The 22778-nt window shown below is 32.5% G+C and overlaps 3 protein-coding genes across 4 annotated transcripts; 1 reads left to right on the forward strand and 2 right to left on the reverse strand.

Annotated features, from left to right (window-relative positions):
* Nucleotides 1–162: 162 nt before the first annotated feature.
* On the reverse strand, nucleotides 163–9537 carry LOC8288457 (translation initiation factor eIF-2B subunit epsilon). The gene is made up of 15 exons (XM_048370194.1): nucleotides 9214–9537; nucleotides 8906–9136; nucleotides 8400–8714; nucleotides 8194–8301; nucleotides 7389–7578; nucleotides 6999–7261; nucleotides 6373–6499; nucleotides 5878–5948; nucleotides 4462–4710; nucleotides 4301–4377; nucleotides 3643–3734; nucleotides 3239–3321; nucleotides 2422–2493; nucleotides 1528–1653; nucleotides 163–576 (listed from the first exon to the last, which is right to left on the reverse strand). Exons 1-15 carry the CDS (start codon nucleotides 9346–9348, stop codon nucleotides 544–546), a joined length of 2172 nt encoding a protein of 723 aa, XP_048226151.1. The 5' UTR covers nucleotides 9349–9537; the 3' UTR covers nucleotides 163–543.
* Nucleotides 9538–15495: 5958 nt separating this feature from the next.
* LOC8288459 (sodium/hydrogen exchanger 2) lies at nucleotides 15496–19840 on the forward strand (the record flags this gene model as incomplete). The annotated part of the gene is given in 14 exon segments (NM_001323773.1): nucleotides 15496–15682; nucleotides 15814–15932; nucleotides 16018–16115; nucleotides 16853–16912; nucleotides 17015–17061; nucleotides 17148–17342; nucleotides 17476–17522; nucleotides 17872–17938; nucleotides 18030–18130; nucleotides 18240–18341; nucleotides 18476–18614; nucleotides 18713–18775; nucleotides 18901–18984; nucleotides 19266–19840. Coding segments are annotated over 14 exon segments (1635 nt in total). The 3' UTR covers nucleotides 19605–19840.
* A 206-nt stretch (nucleotides 19841–20046) lies between these two features.
* Nucleotides 20047–22630, reverse strand: LOC8288460 (FRIGIDA-like protein 2). Of its 2 annotated transcripts, XM_048370195.1 has the most exons (4): nucleotides 21597–22630; nucleotides 21115–21290; nucleotides 20570–21035; nucleotides 20047–20491 (listed from the first exon to the last, which is right to left on the reverse strand). In XM_048370195.1, the coding sequence occupies exons 1-4, from the start codon at nucleotides 22489–22491 to the stop codon at nucleotides 20232–20234; spliced, it is 1797 nt and encodes a 598-aa protein (XP_048226152.1). In that variant the 5' UTR covers nucleotides 22492–22630; the 3' UTR covers nucleotides 20047–20231. The 2 variants fall into 2 exon arrangements, with proteins under 2 accessions (XP_048226152.1, XP_002512283.2); XM_002512237.4 differs by having other exon boundaries at nucleotides 20047–21035; nucleotides 21597–22625.
* Between the last annotated feature and the right edge of the window lie 148 nt (nucleotides 22631–22778).

Raw genomic sequence — 22778 nt, forward strand, 5'->3', positions numbered from 1 at the left:
AAAACCCAGTCGAGCTTTACATAAAAGCACCTATGACTTTCCTTCCAAATGGAATTCGAGGGGATTTAAAGATTTATCATTCCCTAAATAGATCACGATTACAACCTAACAAACTTGATGTAAGGTTTCATTTTTCTGATCTTTGCTGTTGGCTCATCCAAATTCAGAAAAGCTATTGAGATGCATCCAGGAAAAATATCCTGAAGCTCGAGTATGGAAACTGTCAGTACATGTGCCCCCTTTTCCACCCAAAAAGTTACATAACTTCCAAAGATTCACTATTGCAACATACAATATCTATACCTATGCTTGTCACCTTAAAAAATGGTGAAAAAGAGAAAACCACAAAAGAAAATAACATAATCACTGTTATTAATTCCCTATATTTGTAGTTAATTGTCCCTCAGTACAACCACCAACCAGACATGAAAGACAATACATCAATTAGAGGTGCAGTGTGTAAATTCTCGACCCAGCACCAATCTGCTACAGCAGCTACTGGAATCAGCCTTTTTACAATTCTCATATTGGTCTTTCCCAATCTCAGTCTTCTTCTTCAGATGCATCGATCAACCACTACACAACAGGCAGATTATATTGTAAACAAGTCATGGCACATAACATTCATATATTAAGTTGATGGAGTCATACAACAAAAGCAGAAAAGTTCAGTTAAATTCAAATTCTTGCATCTTACAAGGTCACATTCATAATACAAGAATGGAACCAAAAAAGGGACTTCAAATTTGTGCATGTACAGGTCAAGTGCGCACCTGCTGTTTAAAGGACATTATAGGCCTGAAATATCAGACTACATAGGTAGGTGCTAATGTGAATCCTTTTTACAATATGTAAAATGACTCGCTCAACAAATTTAAGAATATAATCAACTATATGTACAGTGTCATCCGTGCGCATATACTTAAGTATATGTATCAACACTTAAATTGAGTATGGCTGAACAAAAAAACTTGGTAGAAATGTGTACGCCTCAACAAACAAAAAAAGAACTTGGTAAATATTGGTACGACCTGTATTCCGCAAGTGTTGACATAGGAATTTAAATAAGGGCCAAGCGATTATAAAATTTAAATTAAGGAAATAACCTTTAGAATATGTAAAATGTAATCATCATCATGTACGTAACTGTCTATGACAAACCAAATAAAACTCAAACCCACAAGATAGGGTTTTAAAAGAAGAAAGTAGTTATTAGTTATTATCGTTTAAACAAAGACTAGGATTCTTCCTGGGCTTCCTGATTTAAGGTAAAGGTCATTTCAGTGTTACTTATAGGTATCTATAGACGGTACTGGTGGTGTACTGACAGGAACGATTATGTATGAACTCAATTACACTGTCGTAAAAAGGGGGAATCCTGACCCAGTACGCTAAAAATCCAAAACTTATCAGCCAATAGTTTAGACCCTAGTGCATAGGCTCCAAAAGGTGATAGAATCAGAGTAGAAACTGAAACAGCAAACAGTAGATAATTCATAACTACATTACAATATGCACACAGCTTACTTGAATATATTTTTCTGATTGCTTGACGAAAACTTTATCTGATTCTTCTGCATCTTTTTTCTCATCAGCCCATCTTAATATGGCATCCTCTTCTACAATGTCTTTCTCATATAGAATATTCAAAATCTAATTAAAACAGAGGTAAGAAAAAATCAGCAGTATATAATAGAGAAAAAAAGACATACACTGAGTATTTACCTATGCATATATATATAAATACACGACAAAAAGATATGAAAATAACTTAGATTAATTAACCTAGCATACCGCAGAAAAAAAGGAAAAGGAACAAAATGGAAGTTGAAATATAATTAACGGCCCATGAAACCATTCAATGGATTAAAAGTCAAAATTCAATAGAGGTCACAACAAATGAGGTATGGGATAAGAGGAACCAAGGTCAAAACCGTGACCAGGATATGAAACAGAATCACTGTGAAACTAAAAGTTTAATTCTCTTATCACAAACAGCATCATATGCCACAAATATGTGTTGTGGTTATATGGCATACTACCAACAACATAATCTCCATAATGTACGGGCCATCTCATAAAGATCTAAACCAATGGAAGATTTAAGCCAAAGGAAGGTGCTTTTTATATCCCTATATGAGTACAGGTCAAAGAGAAACTCCAGAGACTTCGATCATCTTTGATATGGTTAGCTTGCCCTGTGTACTTTATAAAATGAGATATTTAAACGAGCAATTATAATTTGAAACCTTAGGCTCAGATCAATTTAATAGCTAACTAATTGAAGTGTAACCAAGACAGAATTATGTATTAACCAAACAAGAGATTATAAAGCTGACTGAAGAGATGCAACTTTTGGTTGACAAAACTCAGACAAATGCATGATGGTATGAACCCACAATCCAAGACAATTTAAGTCACCTGAGTAAAAATTGGCGAGAACTCCTTAGCAGACTCCAGACACATTTCTTCAAATTTCAGTATCACTTCAATCTGTCCATCATTAATGACATTTAGTTAGTACTTAACACCTGATTACAATTGAAGGAACTGACATCTAAAATGTGCAATGCCTGTTATGCACATAAATTCTTGACTCAATCAACTAATAGGACTATTTGAAAGTGATGCAACCAATCCGGATTCCGGAGTGTGGGAAAAAGAAAGAAATTTTAATTTTTCTCTCTATGTTGCCAAGATCTTGCCATACCAAAAGAGAAAATCAAGGATTGCTCAAGAACTTGTAGATAGGATATTAAAAAAAAAAAAAAAAAAAACAAGTAATTGCATAATCCGATCATCAGAAGTTATACAAGATTAAGTAAAATGGCATTACTGGTTAATGACCATCAGAACAAGGAAAGAAATGTAAAGAGCATGCTGGGATGGTCTAGGTCTAGTTAATAATGGAAAAATCCAGTGTATGTACGAGAATTTAATTTGATAGGTTAAGAACCTTTTTCAAGTGATATTATGGCAATTAAAATTAAAAACATAGAATCTGTGGTTCGGTGAAGGCTGATTCTTCCTTAAAAATTTATTAACAGGGGAAAAACTGCAGGAATTAGAGTTACTATAGGAAATCTAGTGTGGCCAAAAACTTCTGAATGAAGCAGGATTAAATTAAGAGCTTAACTTCTGCAGTCTTTCTAAGTTATATGGGAAATGGTTAGAATGCAATTGTCAAAGAAACATAAAACACACAGAGCAACTAGTCAAGAACATCAACAATGCAAACCTGGTCATCTATTTCTTTTGCATAGAACTTTAGTAGCTTTTGCCATGTATCTAGAACATTGGTAACCTTTTTGCACAATTCAGCTGAGAAAAAAAAAAAAAAAAAAAAAAGAGCATCAGTTTAACAAAATAAAAGAAATATTATTCAGCAAAAAGTAACAATGATAATAGAATCAGACCACCCTATGCATCAAAAAAAGATTATATTAGCAATTGGAAGATCAAAATTGGATAGGTTTCTAGTAAGAAGGAACAAAATTATAAGGTCGTGCCTGGCTCAAAACTACAAGGTTTTCATTCTCCAAGCAAAAAGTTAAGTCCATTTCAAAGCACTAGAAAGCAAATGCTCTAAGCTAACATGAACATAGAAATACAAGAACTGCTAAAAATTGTCGAAGTACTTACCAGCAGCAGCATGTGGTGTTTCTACTGCCAATTTCATCATTGCATAAAATATTGCCCCAGCACAGTCTGCAGAAGTCATGTTGTATGACAACCTGAAAAGTGTAACAGATAAGCTGTGTTGAGGCAAAATACAGCTATGCAATTTACTTCATCCGATAAATATAAGCCATAAAAACAAGAAGGCACGAGGCATGAACAGTGAAAAAATGTAAGTGCAAAAAAGTTCAAGTTTGAACAGGCAAAGATAAGCTGTCATTTTCATTTTCATGACAAAAATAATTGTGGATAACAAAATATATTACAAGTTCGAAAGCCGTCAACATGTATGCAGAACGAAACTTTTAGTTATTAGATCCTTAGTCCGTCTATCCATGGATATGATACCTAAATAAGCAGTACATTTGAGTGCAATGAACAAATTCAAAAAGTAAGAACGTGATAAGAACTGAAAAATTTTGATCAACTTAGCCCACTTTTCACAAGTAAATCAAAAGCATACAAAAGAACAATTATAACAACTACATTCTGAAAGTTCACAAAAGTGGTTGAACTCTTTACAATTAAAAGAAAATTTATCAGAAGCTTATACTATTTTCATCACAGTCAGTCTAAAGCACCAAAATAGAGGAACATGAAACCATCTATAAATATCTCATACCGGAGCGAGTTCATTTCAAGGATTATATCACCGACTTTGATATTTTCATGAACAGCCCTCAAAAAAGTTGCTTCAACCTGCACACCAGAATAGAAAATTCAAGGTTGCATGCAAATGGTACGTGCAGTTCTTTCTCATACTCCAATAGTACATTTTTTTACCTCCTTCTCAAAGCTATCATCTCTAGAATCATCATCACCTTCAGAATCATTACTATTAGAGTCAGCTTTCAACTCTCCAGAAGGTGGTAGAGCATTGCCATCTAGATTCAATAATTCCCAATCATCTTCTATAGCTTTCATGGCCTCAGCAAGCTTCTCTGCAGGAATAGGTGCAACAGAATGCCTCCATTCATCCTCCTGACCTCCTTCAGAAATTGACCAAACATAACCAACACCACCAGGCCCAAGCTGATAGGCATAAGAAGTAATGAGCAAATGCACAAATGTATTTATTTGCATGATAAATTCCATGAGATGCTCTTGTAAAGCTATGATGTGAATAAAAGAAAAATGTATCCGGTTGCATGATAAATGACATGAAATTCTCTTGTATGGCGAAGAAGAAAAATGTTAGCACAAAAAAAAACATACAGTAAAACTAGAGCACTTGTAAATGCTTTTCCGGCCTTAACACTTTAGGCTGTGCCCTTAACAACACCCAGTAATATGCTATACCTATAAAGATAAGTCACAATTTACTGAAGAAATCAAACAGCACTCCAGTCCGCTAGTGCTGCACTTCAAACTTCCAAGAAAATTCCCAGATATAGTTTATGCTCTAACTAACTACAGCTATTATTGTCGATATGAACCTTTAGTTTCAGTCCCAGAAAACCAAATTAAAACAATGTAAGAGATAAAAGCATCTATAAGTACAATCTTAAGAGACAAGAGTATTGCATTTTATACTTGAATATTTCTAACCATTCTAGTGACTGACATCCTATTTGAAACAAACATGATAACCATTTCTCTGGCAGATAGAATCAAAGTAACAGAAATTCTTTTGCACCCATAAATTAGAATCATGTTAGATATCTCCTGACAGTTAGTAGGAGGCATGGACTATCATATACCTTAATTACGCAACACTTGAGACATTAGACCTGGTTTGCATAAGCATAGGCTACATCTAAATATCTGTAATGGTCATTAATTAGAAAATACAATTAAGACTGTCACTTATGTAGGAATCTTTCCACATCTTTTGCTAGCTCTTTGACCCAAACAATAAACTATCATAAAGCCAAGTAAAAGGTGCAGCTCCAGTTTCAAGGAAGAGTACATAAAAGGCTTCCTTAAAAAATTACCAATTGTAAATAAGTATTTACATTGACTATAAAGTTCAACAATTCAGTACTGTTGGTTACAGACACATAACTCTGTTGCCAATGTCTTAAAAAGGCCTTTTAACTCAACCTCTAGCCATAATCTACCCTCTTGCCAGAATTTTACACTTTCATTTAGGATCTCTTCCTAAAATAGCACATAAAAAAAATGCAACTAAACATTATAAGAGATCTTGGGAAAAACTGTGATGGACAAGAAATACATAAACCAAAGTCAATAGCTAACCTCTGATGCTGGCCCGTGTTGCGTCCCAGATAATTCAGATGTTATCTCGCCATTCAAATCACCCACAGTACCTATAAGTTATGCATTTCAAACATATTCTGATAAGACAAAAATTAGCACCACAATTTCTTTCTGAATCAAATTGTTTAATAACATGAAGAGAAGGGTAATATCAACAGGGCATGAGACTGAAACAAATGGATAATTAGTAGGAGGTGATATATTCTTTTCTTTATTATAATCATCATATATATATAAACGCATAGATATAGGGGACAAAATTCTATCGAATCATGAAGGGCGGAAAGATTCTTCGAATCTAGTCATACCATTTCGTTATATTGACAATTTCAAAAAACTGTTCATACTATGAGCATAGTATGCTGGTGGTCAGGCAAATGCGCCCCCATCGTCTAGTGGTTCAGGACATCTCTCTTTCAAGGAGGCAGCGGGGGGAGCAGGCAAGGGGAAGCACATAAAATAGCAAGAACTTACAAGATTCTAATGGTCCACTGTTATTATCAGCATACTCCAATTCTTCATCACTATCTTGCACAGTTGGCTGTTGAAATAAAGACACTTTTGAGTAGGCAGGGACAATAAATTCCTGTCCAATTACAACCTGGAGCGAAGAAAATGTTAAGACAACAATTTGAACTTGTTAAAAAGGCAATCATAATTTATATATATAGTATACATATATATTATAAGAATGCTGTAATATTTTGATGAATTCATTAGAGATCAAACTTGTAAGATGTGATTTCATTGATTCATAGAAAAATATGAATTTGACCTTGAAAATTACTTTTCCTAATAGAACACGATGACTGTGTACAACTTTAACATAAGCTCATACTATTTGGTTTGAAGAGGATTACCAAGAAGATCTGTAAATTTACTAGGCTACTGCTCTCCAGTTTTAAATTATTTTTTAGTTCCAAAAACTTTCTGATGAACATTTTACCTTTTCAATTAAGTTGTATGCCAAGCACATTCCCTGATATATCAATCAGTGAATATCTTGGTGGCATGTTAAGTTAAATGGACGGAAGGTTCACAGCAAAACAAAATAGAACGAGAGAAAGCCAAATGAAAATAGTGGATAGTTAGCAAAATACCTTAAAAGACAGTACTACACCAGGTTCCAAAACAGCACCTGATTTTATAATCACACCATCACATACAATTGCATGCCTTAGCTCACAGCCATCTTCAATAGTGACATCGTCCCAAATATAGGAACCCACTATTAAAACATCTGATCCAATTACACAGCCTTTTCCAATAACAGAATTTGAAATCTTTGAGTTATTCCCAATTCTGGTCCCTTTTCCAACAACAGTAAAAGGACCGATTTGGGCAGAACGCGATTGCTCTATTTCTGAAGAATAGAAAATCATGAAGTAGCAGTCAGCACAAATTGATCAAAAATTAAATCAAGTGGATATCAGTAGCAGCTATCTCAATGAAGAAGAAGGAAAAAGAAAAAAGAGACTGATGATCCTCACCTGATGCCCGGTACATCCCCCCTCTCTCAACTTTTGTTGCACAATTTCCAAAAAAATTCACTTCTGGCACAAATGGGTATGTCCACCTCTGAATAATGTCCTTACTGATGGTGTCATAACTTCGATAGTTATCTATCCTGGCCGCATAACTTGAGTGAATCTCATAGGTGAATATTTTGTAACCCATTATCTGCAAAGCATCAATATGTGGTTTAAGGAATGTATGAGTTTTCAAGGAATTGCCACTTTAACTGTAAGATATACATCATAAATTGGTAATTGGAAGAAAGATAGTCACAGGTTAAAATTAAAATAATTTTCAAGGAATTGCCATTTTATACATCTAGTAGTTGGTGATTGGAAGAAAAATAGTCACAGGATAAAGCTAAAAAAAATAAAAAAATAAAATGCATTTTTAATGCAAATTTCAATTACTGTAACTGTAGTGTGAAAAATAATATTAGAAAAGTAAATGGTGCAAACTAGAAAAAAAAAACGTGCACATATATGTAAGAGAAAGGAAAATGAATTATAGAAGAGAAAACATCAAAGTGTATGTAGGAGAATAACACATAGAAATGGCAATTAAAAGGCCTATTATTAAATTTCTTCCACAGCTAACAAGCAGATACAACAGTTGTCTGCTAGCTATGCACACAATTCAATTTAAGATTCTTTAACTGATAGAGTTCAAGATAACATTCTCTTCTATACATTTAATGCCAAGCCATGGATTAACAGGCAGCAGGCAGCTTTACAAAATGATATGACAATGCAGTAAAAAGTGGTTAAGAAGAGAGCATACATCATCAACCAGCAATCCCTTCACAAAATGACGGCGAAGGTGTTGATAGTCAAAATTATCTGTGAAAAGACTTAGAACTTCTGGGGAGCATATATCTATATAACAATCCTACAAAAGAGAAAAAGGAATTCAGCGAAATTTCTTCAATACAAAACAATGCAGAACTTTAAAACTTACAAGGCAGGGAGATAATTTCAGATACAAACCTGCTTGTCATTGTGGATAGAAATTGAAGTATTATCTGCAAACAACATATTATCAAGAGGTATAACACCCTTTAAGTGATCAGATTTCTCCTCGTAATACAAAAGCTGCTTTGTTTGAGGGTCAATAGCCACAAACAATTCTTCAGTTCCAAGCCGTGACTGGTGGGTGATCGGAGAAGGCTTTGATTGTTTAATAACCATAGTCATTACTGCATTACTATCTTTTTTCCGTCTCTCCTTGTGTTCTTGAATTGCCTGTGTTAGTGACATGTTGCTTACTGTATCCCCACTAACAAGCACAAAATCTCCGTGTATCTTCAAATACCAAAAAAAATAAAATCAGAAGTTAATACTATAGCTCCCAAGAGAGAACAACGTTACAAGTTCAATGAACAATTTTTTATGGCCAGCACTCAATTGCCCCATTGAAGACATATCAGAAGTTAGTTGTTGACTAAAACTAACACTACTATTAGTTCTTTTTAACACAGATTAGGCACACGTACCACATTCCGTTCATAAATCAAACGCAAAGCATCACCAGCACTAATAGAATTATGCGATTCAATAGTTGTAACAGTGAAATTCGGCTGTGAAAACCATTCTGAATTCTGCAAATAATCAATAACTTGACGCGAATGCGCACAGCAAAAAACGAAAACTTCTTCAACTCCAGCGGATTCCAGCCAAGCCAAAGTGTAATTAATCATAGGCACATTCACCAACGGCAATAGTACCTTCGACATGGCAAGATTAATCTCAGTGAATCAAACAAACAATTTGAATCAAACAATAATAAAAGGTAGTAACGTACTTTTGGGCGTTCGAGAGTGATTGGACGGAACTTGGTGGTGAAGCTATCGGCTAATAGAATAGCTTGTAATGGATGTCGTGCTAGTTCATCTGCGTCTTCTGTAACCCTAGTTCCTCCTTTTCTTTGTGCGCCCATTTTTTTTGTTGATGATGATTTAGTCAATTTAGTTTTTAAATGAATTGAAATGAAGTGATTTTCTGATATGACTAGGAGGAAGAATATGTTATTTTAATTTAAAAAACCCTAGTCACTGATCAAAAACCCTGTCCAATTGTGGGAGAGGATCTGCAGGAATTTGTCTGTTAATCTAAAGGTGCTGATCCTCTACAACCTTGCTCGTAGCTTGGTTTTATATGTTGCTAATAGAGAGTAGCCACGTTAGTCGTATTGTAGTATCCAGTTACCATATCCACTCTCTCATGAAGAAAAAGAAAAAGAGCCCCAATACACATTTTCCACAGTAAAGTTTAAATAATAACTGAAAATTTCGGACATCTTTTTTCAGTTAATGAAATCATTAATAAAGCTCAAATAATAATTATTTTACAAAAAAATTAATATTGTTATTGATTTTAATTTATAAAATTTATAAAATTTATAAATATATTTAAAATTTATTCATAAATCTAAAATATACATGCTTTTAATTGAGATAAGAAATATACATAATTAAATTTATAAAATTATATACTTAAATAAAATTGTTCCGCATAAATTCTACAAAAAAATCAATCATTTATTTTATAATAATAAGATATTTTTTTAATTTTATTATTTTAATTTTTACCTTTCAAATAAAATATTTCTTTTCATAATAATATTTGATTAAAATATACTATTTAATTAATTTTATTTAGAAAATAAAATTAAAATAATAAAATCAAAAAATTTAATATTATAAAAAAATTAAAAATTATTTAGATATTTAACTTATTTTATCAGAATTTTATTTACCTATAATTATTTTATAAAAATATAATTATATAAGATTTTAAATTAATTTCTATTTTATTTAGATTATGTAAATTTTATACCAATAAATAAATTATGTAAGTTTTTTTCAAATATAATGTAAATTATATTTTTATAATTAATAAGTTAAGTGATATCTTCGCAATATTATTTATGAAAGAATAACAAAAACTTATTTCTAATTTCAATTTTGATCTGTTATCTAACCAACCCAGTCCGGTACGATTCAGTTTCAAACTAAACGGTCGACGGGCTAGAACTCGGGCGAGGCGACATTGTCATTGTAATCGCAATGGCAAGAATTGGGCTTGAATTTTAAAGTGGTACTAATGGACCATAAGGCCCTATCCAGATGAAGAAAATTAAAAGAAAAAAGCCGAGGGAAGGAAAATAAAATGGTAAAATGACCTGCATTTTCATTTAATATAGTTTAGGGATTTTCACAGAATTATGGAGAAAGTGCCTGGCAAATTTTGTTTTTATGTTTTTTTATTTATGGTCTTTTTATATTTTTATATTTTTTTAGATATTTTATTTATCCAGTTTTTTTACTACATTATAGTATTTTTTGATATTTTGTTGGTACTTTTTAATATATTTTTGCTATTATCAATCATATTTTTTTAATTTTTTTTAATTATATTTTCATATTTTTTAGAATATATTTAGTATATATTATATATATTTTTTAAAATGCATATTTCTATGTCATTGAAACACATTAGTTACTATAAAATAATATATAATATCTTTTAATTTATAAATTTCAAGCATAAATATAAAATAAAAACAATAAATCTACCTTCTTTAGTTGACTTCACAGTATTACAAATAATATATTTTGATATATTATAGATGTACTTTTAATATCTTTCTTTAAACGAAATTCTAAAAGGTAAAATTATAATAATACAAATTAAAATACATCAACTTTCAATTTCTTTTAAATATATTGGTAGAATTCTTTTTGACAAAATTTTTAAAAAGTAAAAAAATAAAAATAAAAAATGAATCCATAATAATAAAAATTAAAAATGACATCCTTCGGGTATTTTATATATGTAGTTTTAATATCTTTTTTCCGGTATCTTTTAGTATATTTTTTCCGACGAAATTCTAAAAAAATAAAAAAGATATAAAATAAAAACTAAAGTCACAATAATACAAATTTTAAAAAAGTATTCAAATTTTGGATAGATTGGTCGGACTTGAATCAGGTTTAATCGGACTTAAAGTTTTTTAAATTTAGATCCGAGCTCGTTTATACGAGTCTAAACTTTTGACCAAATTCGACCCACCATAAAAAGAATATCCTACATTCTTTTAATAATTTTCATATTATATCGGGCTTGTTGGGCGGACTTAAAAAAAGAAAGAAATAATAGTTCCAAACCTATGAAAAAATAGATGCACTGACTTAACATAAAAATAAAGTGTCCAAATTCAAAAAAATTAAAATGAGCTATACATTTGATATTTTTTAATAAAAATCTTAAAAAATCATATAATTAAAAATTAATCATGTAAATATTAAAAAAAAAAAACCGTGCATCATGGGAATTCTAATATATTTTATCCATCTTTTAGTATATAATATATATTAAGTTTTAGATCTGGATTTATACCCAATTATAACATGTACAAATAAAAAAGTTTATAAAGAAAAATTATGTCTTTTATCCATGATTGGTGGATCATATGAATAAAAAAGAACAAGAACAACATCCTAAACTTCTCTGATTTATTGCTTGCTCTATAGTTTATACTATGAAATTTTAGATTAATTTTGCTTTCTCATTTTTACATATGGTCGGTAAAATAATATAAAAGTCAAATTCCTTATTACATTAACATGTATTTCTCTTTGAAAACTATTGATAAATGGAAATGTTTTTGTTGATGACATTCATTCGCATATGTCCAAATAAAACCTAGAATCAATCAAGCGTGCTAGGCTGCTCTCATTTCCATATCACACTAATTTTTATTATTAAAATAATCTAAAAAGGCTGCAATTAAATTTTATATTCGTTAGCATTAAGCCATATAACACATAATAAATAAAATAAATTAAATTAAATATTACCGATAAATAATATAAATTTTCACGAACAGTTCTTTTTTATAATTAATCGGTATATTATATTTGATATATATATATATATATATATATATATATATTTAACGATTAGAAATAATATATTTAGAGAATAAAAGGAAAATAATGATCCGAAAACATTGATTCACATGGCTAGGATCTGTATAACATTAATGCACATGCTCCATCTTTAGTTGCAGGCAAAGCCTTTGGCATTTGCATATATAAAACATAACATATATATATTTGAAAGCTGCCAAAACAGCTTCTGGATAGAACCCAGACACTTCATATTTCATTGGCGACTTATCAATTTATCATAGCCACCTTTGCCTATCATCTCTCTCTATTTATATAATCATGTGGTTTGAAAATCATAGAGCAGACAAGTATAAGAGAGAGAGATGTCTTTTCTTTTCCTTGGCACTTTTGTTTGTTTCCCTGTTTTACATCTGTCATAACACACATAAGTCAGGCACCTAACTGAGTAACACTACTGCATAAATTCATCAATAGTATATAAATTTGTGATCCAAGAGTGTTTGGATCCCACCTCAGGAGGAGAAAATAATGATAAAAATATGGTGAAATATCTCTGCAACGAGACAGATCTATTTAAACATTTGAACTCGTGATGGGCTTTGAGAGGATGGAATTAATATGTAGCCGTTTAACTTATAAAGCAATTAGATTACAAGAAAAAAACGCAGGTATTTCAAAATATTATATAATTATATATCCTTATCGATTTATTATTAATGTAAATAAAAAGTATTACTAATAATTAAAATTTATAAAGATTTTTATTTATTTATTTTTTTTACCACTTAAAAAATAAAAAACTGATTCTAATAATATGCAGATAAGATAGTAAGGATTTCATTTAACTTAACTAAGATTTTAAATTTAAATTTTTAATATACAACTGTGTTAAAGCTCTTGAGGTGGTATTTTATTATCCATGAACACATTCGAAATTACCTCTAAATACTCGTGCATCAAAAGAAATATAAAACTGAAAAAAAAAAACATGAATTTTGGGTCACTTATATTTTCTTTATTTCCCTTTTTGATTCCTACCCTACTTATTTTTCCCAAACACAGTGCTAAGATTCTATATAACTAGGCAAAACGTGGAATGAGATGGACCTCAAATGCCTATTCACATTTGACAAAAAGAAAAGAAAAGCAAAGACAAAAATGAAAGATGCCAACTTTCATTAAGATTAAGATTCCTATATCTCTCTTTCTATATATATATATATATAATTTGTGTTATTTTCTCTTAATGCAATCACGGGATCATATTATAAAAAAGGCTGTATTCTTTTAATTTTCAAAACATAAATAACTTTAATGTTTGATCCGTGAAATCCCATCTAACTTCCCCAAGAAAAGTTCATTTCTTCATGAGAATTCCATTATAACTTACTTATTCATGTTCACCAAGTTATGGTGCGCACGCACTAGACCACTAAATCTTTGAATTATGCCATTTCACATAAATATCTTTTCGTTGTAGTTACTCAATAATAATTATAAATCTATTTTAATTATTAAATATTATATAACAAATGGTAACTTATAAAACTATATTATTTAAAAGACATTTTCAAAAAAATTATTTTAGTAAATTTTTTAAATAATTGCATAAAAACATTCTAAAAAATATCGTTTTATTAATTTTGAAAGAATATCTAATTAGAAAAAAAAAAGAATATTTCATTATTGTAGGAAAAGGAAAATAATAAATTAAATTTTTGTGGAGGTTCCTTGGTTTGCTTTATTACATGGATTTTCTCCGGCCAAGTGACAAGCTCCGAAGACACTACCCACCAAACTGAGGAAAAAAAGAAAATCAATTTCTAAATTAAATTCTTATTTTCCCTTATAATTTTTGTTGTAAATCCATGACTGCCTTTGGGCTTTTCAGGTTCTTTCGTTTTCCAACACAAAATTATGACCTTGATCACGACTTCTTTAATTAAAATAAAAAGATAAGTACTATATACAATGTACAAGATATTCGTATTTGACCATTTTCAAGAGTTCATTTTTAATTAAAATTCTAGTATTAAAATAGAAGCGAATGTTATTTTATTAATATTTTAATTTTTTATATAATAAAGGAAATATAAAGATGTTATGACGTAATAATATCATATTGATATTCTACTTTTTGAAATAAAAGAGATTTGCAATATATATAAATTAATTAGAGTTGAAAAAAGTATGAATTAAAAATTAAAGTTGAAGATATTAGATTATTTTAAATATTTCAATTATTAAATATGATAAGAAAAGGTCCTGTATTTGACTTGGACACTAAAATTTTGTTTTTATTATTTTTATTTTCTGTGTTATTATAAATAAAAGAATATATTAATCCAGATTTTAAAGAATATATTTATTATTTGAAAAATAAAAAATGATTACATATCCAAAAATAACCATTGCGTTTTTACCATGAGAAGACAAAAACAGACAGAAAGAAACGAAACAGCCTGACCATCACTTTCCCTCCACTTGAGAAATATTACAACACATCCAATCTCATACCGAACTCATTAAAATAGAAACCGTCTTTAACATCACGAAACCAGTCAGCAAATTAAACGGTCGAGATGAAGTAAACTCCGTAGCCACGAGACTTCTTAAAAACCAATCATCTTCTCCCTCGTCAGTACTCCCCCTTTGTTCCTCCTCTCTCTGTTTGTGTCCTGTCTCTGTTATCCCGTAATTCACGGCTCTCTCTCTCTCTCTCTCTCTCTCTCTCTCTCTCTAACAATTATCTTTCTCTTTCCAGAACTTTCACTTCTCTTTCTTTCAGATTCAAAATAATTTCAAAAAATTGACTTTGAAATCTTATATTTTGCTTCCAGAAAACAAAAAAAGAACAAAAGAAATAAAAGATCGTTCTTTATTTAGTTTACGTGTTGAAGAGTAATTCGAAGCAGAGATTGTTTTGTTTCTTAACTATTTCCCTGTTCGAATTCTCTTTCTTCTTCTATTATTTTTATTATTATTGTTTCTCGGATTGGAAATGCGACGGTAAAAAATTGTTGTCGAATCCATACCAATTCTGTGCTCCTTTTTCTTTGTTCCATTCGAGGAGTAGTTTAATTTATCGATTATTTATTTATTTTTGATGCAGGATCGCGCAATTGAGATTTGCCATTGATAATTATTTTGTTTAATTTGGTGTAATTGAGGAGTTATTTTACAATGGAATCACATATAGGACTACTGATGTCGAGATTGAATATGCTATCGACTTCTGATCATGCCTCTGTGGTCTCTATGAGCTTATTTGTTACTCTCCTTTGTGCTTGTATTGTTATTGGTCATCTTCTTGAAGAGAATCGGTGGATGAATGAGTCCATTACAGCTCTTGTTATTGTAAGATTCTCTTTATTTCTGAACGTTTTGATTATTAGCATTAAGGAATTTTTGAGATTTTTTATGTTTATTTTTCGTTTAGAATTTGAATAATATTGAAATTGTTACATGGTGTATGTGTTCGGTTGCAGGGTCTAGGTACTGGTATTGTTATTCTGCTTATTAGTGGTGGAAAAAGCTCGCATCTTTTAGTCTTCAGCGAGGATCTTTTCTTTATTTATCTTCTACCGCCTATTATATTTAATGCTGGGTATGTATGTTTCTTGTTCCTGTTTTGTCAAGCTGCTTGATTTTAATTTGATCTTTTGATTTTCACTCCATGCTTTGTATTCCAGGTTTCAGGTGAAAAAGAAGCAATTCTTTCGTAACTTTATCACTATCATGCTATTTGGTGCTATTGGCACATTAATATCCTGTTGTGTCATATCTATAGGTATGCAACAACCTCACTCTTGCAATTAACTCAAAGGCACTAGAAATTTAACTTTAAAAAAAAATGCACCCCAAGTTCTGATTGTTGTTAAACACTGTGAATCTTTCTGGGCGTCATAATTTTACATTTTGTTATTTGTTGGCTTATGCTTTTGTATGTAACAGGTACAAGTAATATATAGATGGTCAGTGATAGATAGTTGTTCTTATCTGAGGGGTTGGGTATGACCTTCATGGATACTAATTCTTTTTTTTTTTTTATTGGCTTGTTCGATACCGATTCCGTTAAATATTAAGATTTGAATGAAAGTATAGTGTGACAAAACTTTTACATAGACACAGAAGTTTACTTTTGATTTTGGAATTTCAATACCTTTTCAATTCTCAATGTGTAAACACCTAAAAATAGAACTTCTAATGACCACTTTTTCAATCACCTTCAAGCCATCTGCTTGCTTTTTGCATCCTTCTATAAGGTTTTCTTGCATATTAAATTATATTGAAGACCCCGTGGTACTTATCAACCTCTTAAATTCCAGTGAAGAATTTTTATAGTAATCAGGTTTTGGCTTTGCGTTCCTTGTTTACTTTTATTGTATGAAGTAAAGCAGAATGACTAGCATCCTTTGAAGCAAACTCCTGTCATGCTTAGCCTTTACCTTAGTGACCACCATGTTGGAGTTGGCTTACAATGGCAAAGAATAAACTCAGTACTGATTGTAACATTTGCTCTGACAGGTGCTGTACAATTCTTTAAGAAGCTTGATATTGGACAGCTTGACATAGGGGATTATCTAGGTATAGATTTATAACTCCCTTTTTGTTTCATTTTTGTTTTTCTTTTTATTGTAATTGTTTTTGCCCTTTTGGAACCTTACTTTGTTGTTCTACCATTTTCAGCAATTGGTGCCATATTTGCTGCAACAGATTCTGTTTGCACTCTGCAGGTCTGGTACTTGTTAATGGCATAGAATGCTATGAACTTGGGAAAAATAAAATATATAATTTTTTTTTTTTTAATCTTGTGATGCAGGTGCTCAATCAAGATGAGACACCTTTACTCTATAGTCTGGTATTTGGAGAGGGTGTCGTAAATGATGCAACATCAGTGGTGCTTTTCAATGCAATCCAGAGCTTTGATCTCACTAATATCAATCCAAGGATTGGATGGCAGTTTATTTGCAACTTCTTTTATTTATTTCTCACAAGTACTATGCTGGGAGTTTTGGTAAGTCTCTCTTTTTCTCTTCTCCTACATACACAGTCTTATCTGCATTCAGTGCACACTTAAAAGATATATGCAACCATCTGTATGCTTGTAAGAAACATTGCGGGTAATAATGGGGTTCTATTTCTTGCAGACTGGCCTACTAAGTGCTTATATCATCAAAAAGCTATATTTTGGCAGGTAGTTTCTTTTTCGATGTTTATTGTGCTGGGTTCTCCCATTACTGTAATCTGTCATGTTGTTATGTCCTAGGCTAATTTATTTGTAAGCTAGATGCATCTTGAATTGGGAAAATGCATGGGGGATTTGGTTAGTAAGGCTATAAAAGTATATTGCAGCAGACATTTATAGTGTGCAACTGTAGCTAGCTTTATACGTTTTAGTTATGCAGGAGGGTTTCAACAATTTTAATTTGAGTAAAGATGCATGTTAGCTCCTAGTTCTCGATAGACTTGAACTTGCTGCTATCCATACTTCAGAACCATACTATAATTATACTGCACTGACTTTGTTTCTCTTACATGATCAGGCACTCTACAGATCGTGAATTTTCTCTCATGATGCTCATGGCATACCTATCATATATGTTGGCTGAAGTAAGATCCATAACAACTCTTCTGAAGATCATTTTTTGCTTTCTTTGCACTTGATGGTTAATTTGCTGGTTAACTTCAATATCTTATGCAGCTGTTCTTTTTAAGTGGCATTCTCACTGTATTTTTCTGTGGGATTGTGATGTCCCATTACACGTGGCACAATGTGACTGAGAGTTCAAGAGTCACTAGCAAGTATGTCTTATTTGAAGATTTCTCTCACCTAGTGGGCAGATATTGTTATGTATCCTTAATAGGAATTATTTATCTTCTTAATGCTTTAAAATTTACCCAAACATTACAGGCACGCCTTTGCAACCATGTCATTTGTTGCTGAGATATTTATCTTCCTTTATGTTGGAATGGATGCCTTGGACATTGAGAAGTGGAGATTTGTGAGCGATAGGTATAATGTTTCTGAAAATTTTCTCCATATTTATGATTATATCCATTAGAAAATGCCATGCCAATTTATAACAGCATTCTTGGAACGCCATCTAAAGTACTGAACTTATGGTGTTTGATCTTATTTTGTTGCAGTCCTGGAACATCAGTTGCAGTGAGTTCAATATTATTGGCTCTTGTTATGGTTGGAAGAGCAGCTTTTGTTTTCCCCTTATCTTTTGTATCCAACTTTTTTAAGAAATCACCTACTGAGAAAATTGGCATCAAGCAACAGGTACATGATTTTATCTCTTTGATCTTAGCAACCTTGTGCTTTTTACCCCCTCAAATCCATTGATTCTATTCAAGCACAATAACATTGATTCTCTGTAGTTTGTGATATGGTGGGCTGGTCTCATGAGAGGTGCAGTGTCAATGGCACTTGCTTATAATAAGGTAGGATCCTTTTGCGGGGCTAATTTTCTTTGACACAAAATAGAGGTTGTTGGGTTCGGATGTCAAGAAAAGAAGTATGTTTATTGACGAGTTACTGATCATCATATATGTTGAATAAAATGCAGTTTACAAGCTTAGGACATACCCATTTGAGAGGGAATGCAATAATGATTACCAGCACCATAACTGTTGTTCTTTTCAGTACTGTGGTAAGATATCTCTTCTTTAGGTTGTGAGTGCGTGGTGTGCATGTGTGTTTGTACATTTAAACAATTTAGATATCTCTTTAGTTTGTCTAGTTGGGTGTTTAATGAGTTTAGAGTTGAATTCAGCTACATAAATTTCTATCTTTTAAACGCTTTTAAAATGACAAGCTACTTGTACAAGCCTACATTTGTGTGTGCAGACATGAGGTTTTCCATTTTCTTCTGAATGTCTCTTAAGATTATGCTCAGATAATGAGTTTGCTCCATCCATATGACCTGCCTAGGTGTTTGGTTTGATGACTAAACCTCTTATAAGATTATTGCTGCCGCATCCAAAAATCACATCAAGAAGCATGTCAATATCATCAGAGCCAACTACGCCGAAATCAGTTACAGTCCCACTACTTGGAGACAATCAGGATTCATTAGATGATCTTGGTGGCAATGATGTTCCTCGTCCAAGCAGCATACGGGCACTCCTGACAACTCCAACTCACACTGTTCATTACTATTGGCGTAAGTTTGATGACTCATTTATGCGTCCTGTGTTTGGTGGTCGGGGTTTTGTTCCCTTTGTTCCTGGCTCACCAACAGAACGGAGTAACCACAATCAATGGCAGTGAAAAGAAAAAGAAGCAAGTTGTAAAAATATGTAATTATAAGCGACTTGAAGACAACAATCAAGGTTCACACAATTTTGAACCTGCTTCTGAAAATTTTGCCAAGCTTGTTAGTATTGCTATGTAGTATACAGTAGCTTTTACCTCATGTATGATTGGCTTTCCCTGTTTAATTCTCATTAGTGTTGCAACTTTCTACCCTGTAAGATGTGATGAGTTTTACCTACAGATGCTTGCAATTTGTTGTGTAATAGTTGATATATTGGCTGTTGCATGAATCTATTTCAATTTTTTTTCTACTTTAAGCAGCACTATTGAAACATTCATATGTGAGCATGCCACATTTCACCGGTCATCATGATTCTACGGTAATAATTTTGCACTGTCGAAAATCAGTCATGTATAGAATGCTGCGTCATCAAATAGCTGCAGTAATGTAAAAATATCAACCCAAAGACGCATGAATGCATTGATTTAAGAGGAATTTGTACGAGGCCAAATGATGTTTGTGCATTACTTTACGTTGTGAATAATATGGACAATAAGCACAACTGAATATTGTTCAGAAATTCTCCCTGCGTTTGCCCTGTGACATATAACTATACACGAAGCAACTTACAAGAACCTGATTTAGCGGCTATGCCAATCACTGGAGGGAAATCTAGCCGATCCGAGTTGTCCAGGGTCCCCATTTGTAATATTTGTATGATGTATTAAATCTAATAGGTCCATATGTGGTCCGAAAGACGTTGAGGGTATTGAACTATATGGTCCAACTGTTGAAGCGAAGTGATGGGCACTAACAGGAATGCAGCTACCAGATCCATACTGTCCACCAATTGAACTTATTGGCAGTGTGCGGAGAGCAGAACCCACTGTATGGAAATGACCTGTCGAGTTATTATGCACAGTAAATGTGGAGGACTCAAGAAAATTGTAGCCAGGAGATGGGCTCAAATGCTGTGCACCTTGACCTGCTATCGGGTAACTGGTCAAAAAAGTATTGAAAGAAGCACTTGTGACATTGATTGGAGATGTTGCATTTCCAGATTGTAAGGGAAAGTATTCTGTGTCTTCATTTCTGTGCAAGCCTGCCTCCTGATAGTAAGATTGTGGTTTTGAGCTTATTGTGGTATTGATGGAATCGAAAACAGTAGAGCTAGATGTTGGTACCACCATCTGGAGTCGTTTAGATGTATGGTGCTGGTTTAATTGACCATTGTGCAGAGCAGTACGCTTATTTCCACTCTGCTGCTGTGGCTGAACCACAGGGTCAAGGGAAGTTTTAGCAGGCTTTTTCTCACTTTTATGCTTTTTAAGCTGCAGGATGCGTTTTCTGATGATCTTCTGGGAGTACTGTGTTTGAAGCTTGTATTTTTGGATTAATTTTAGTATACCTCTCAAAGCAGCTAGCTGTGTTCCTGTAGCATTATCCTGTAAAAATTTAATCACTTCAGGTACCTTGACAAGACAAATTGATTATTCTTCTATGGTTTATGAAAGGTGAACATACCAGAGCGTTTAGAGAGTTATTTCCCTTGTTGCATATCTTTGTATAGCACTCCTCAGCATACTCTGCATGTGCTCTAAGCAGGGGCACTGGAGGGAATTCACCAACCAGTTCAAACTCATATATGAAAGGAACAGCCTCAAGTCTCTTGTTTTTGTCAATAAGTTTCTGGATAAAATCTGCGACGATTTCAGATTTCAGTGCTAAAGAACTATATTGTATATAATGAAAGCCTTGGAAAACATAGAATACGCGAAAGACCATAATTCCATTGCCATTCAGATTGTTGACACCTCTTTCAAATTGATATCCGTAACTGAGCTTACATTCACATATTCATACTCTTATCTAAATCCGATTCTTATGTGATCCATAAAATTCAGTAGCAACAGTATATGCAGTTTCTAATGATATGCAATAAAAAGCATGGAACTGCACCAGCTAAAGTCAAAAGCTAGCAACAAACAAAATTTTGTGAAACTCACCATGAGCCTTATCTGCAAAGCCAAAAGCACGAAACAAAACAGGCGCCTGCTCACGCTGCACAACATTGCCAAAATACTTAAACGTCTCATCTTTATCAAACTCCTCCACTATTCCAAAAACAGCCACAAGCATCAAAAACCCCAAAAGCTCCAAAGAATTCTTCATCTTCGCTTTCCACTCCAACGCCATTTCGATTGCCGCATCTCTCTCTTGGTTTCCCATCGAACACCCCACTCTATTCAATTCCTCAAGAAAAACCACACAGCTGTTTCTTGTAACATTCAAATCAACACCCAGCTCAAGTTTACTTGAATTACATGGATAGAAGAATCTCAGTGCTTGGAGTACTAATTTCCCAGGATTGGGCATATTTTTAAAAGCTTCAAATATAGCACTTCTCAACACATGATGCTCTTTTACATGCTCATTGAAGTACGATAACAATGACTTACCGTTATCTATGGGCAAAGATGAATTCTTTGGGGGTTCAATAGTGCCTTCATTATTTAAACTATCTAGGAATTCAATTTGGAAGGCTTTTGTTTCGAGATTATGGATTTTACTTTCTGTGTTTTCGTTTTGAGATTGGATAGAGGGTTTAGTTATGGTATCTCCATTTTCTTTTATTGGGGATGGAAAAGATTGTTGGGTGTTGGATTTGTGGGTGGCTTCTTCAAGGTGTTGGAGTTGGGTTTTGATATAGAGGAAGTGATCTTCGAGGTCTTGCCATTGGAGAACGAAATTGGCAAGTGTGGAAGTGTAATTTTTGAGGTTTCTGAAGGTTTTACGAAGATTTTGAGGGTTCAATTGTTGTGGTTGTTGAGGTTTATGGTCTATTGAAGAGGGCATTGTAAGGGAAGAATCAAGGGAGGTCGAGATCGGATTCAAATCCATGTGGGAGATATAAAGACGCAAACCGTTTCACTCATTTCTTTTGAGAGGCCAATATTCTAAACTGAAATTCTTTTTGTCAACATCTCTTTAATTTTAGGAAAAATTGTAGCAATTTGGTGCCTATTTTTAGTAATCAAACAAGTTTTTTTTTTATTAAATTAAATGTCTGCGTTTTTTCTAATTATTTTTCATAAAATTAAGGTTTAATTTAGCCATTAACTTCTACCATCCATCTTGACTTTTTATATACTATTTGGCTCAAATTACTTTTTATATAAAAGAATAAA

The sequence above is a fragment of the Ricinus communis genome, chromosome 10 (genome assembly GCF_019578655.1).
Source record: "Ricinus communis isolate WT05 ecotype wild-type chromosome 10, ASM1957865v1, whole genome shotgun sequence".
Classification (NCBI taxonomy): domain Eukaryota; kingdom Viridiplantae; phylum Streptophyta; class Magnoliopsida; order Malpighiales; family Euphorbiaceae; genus Ricinus; species Ricinus communis.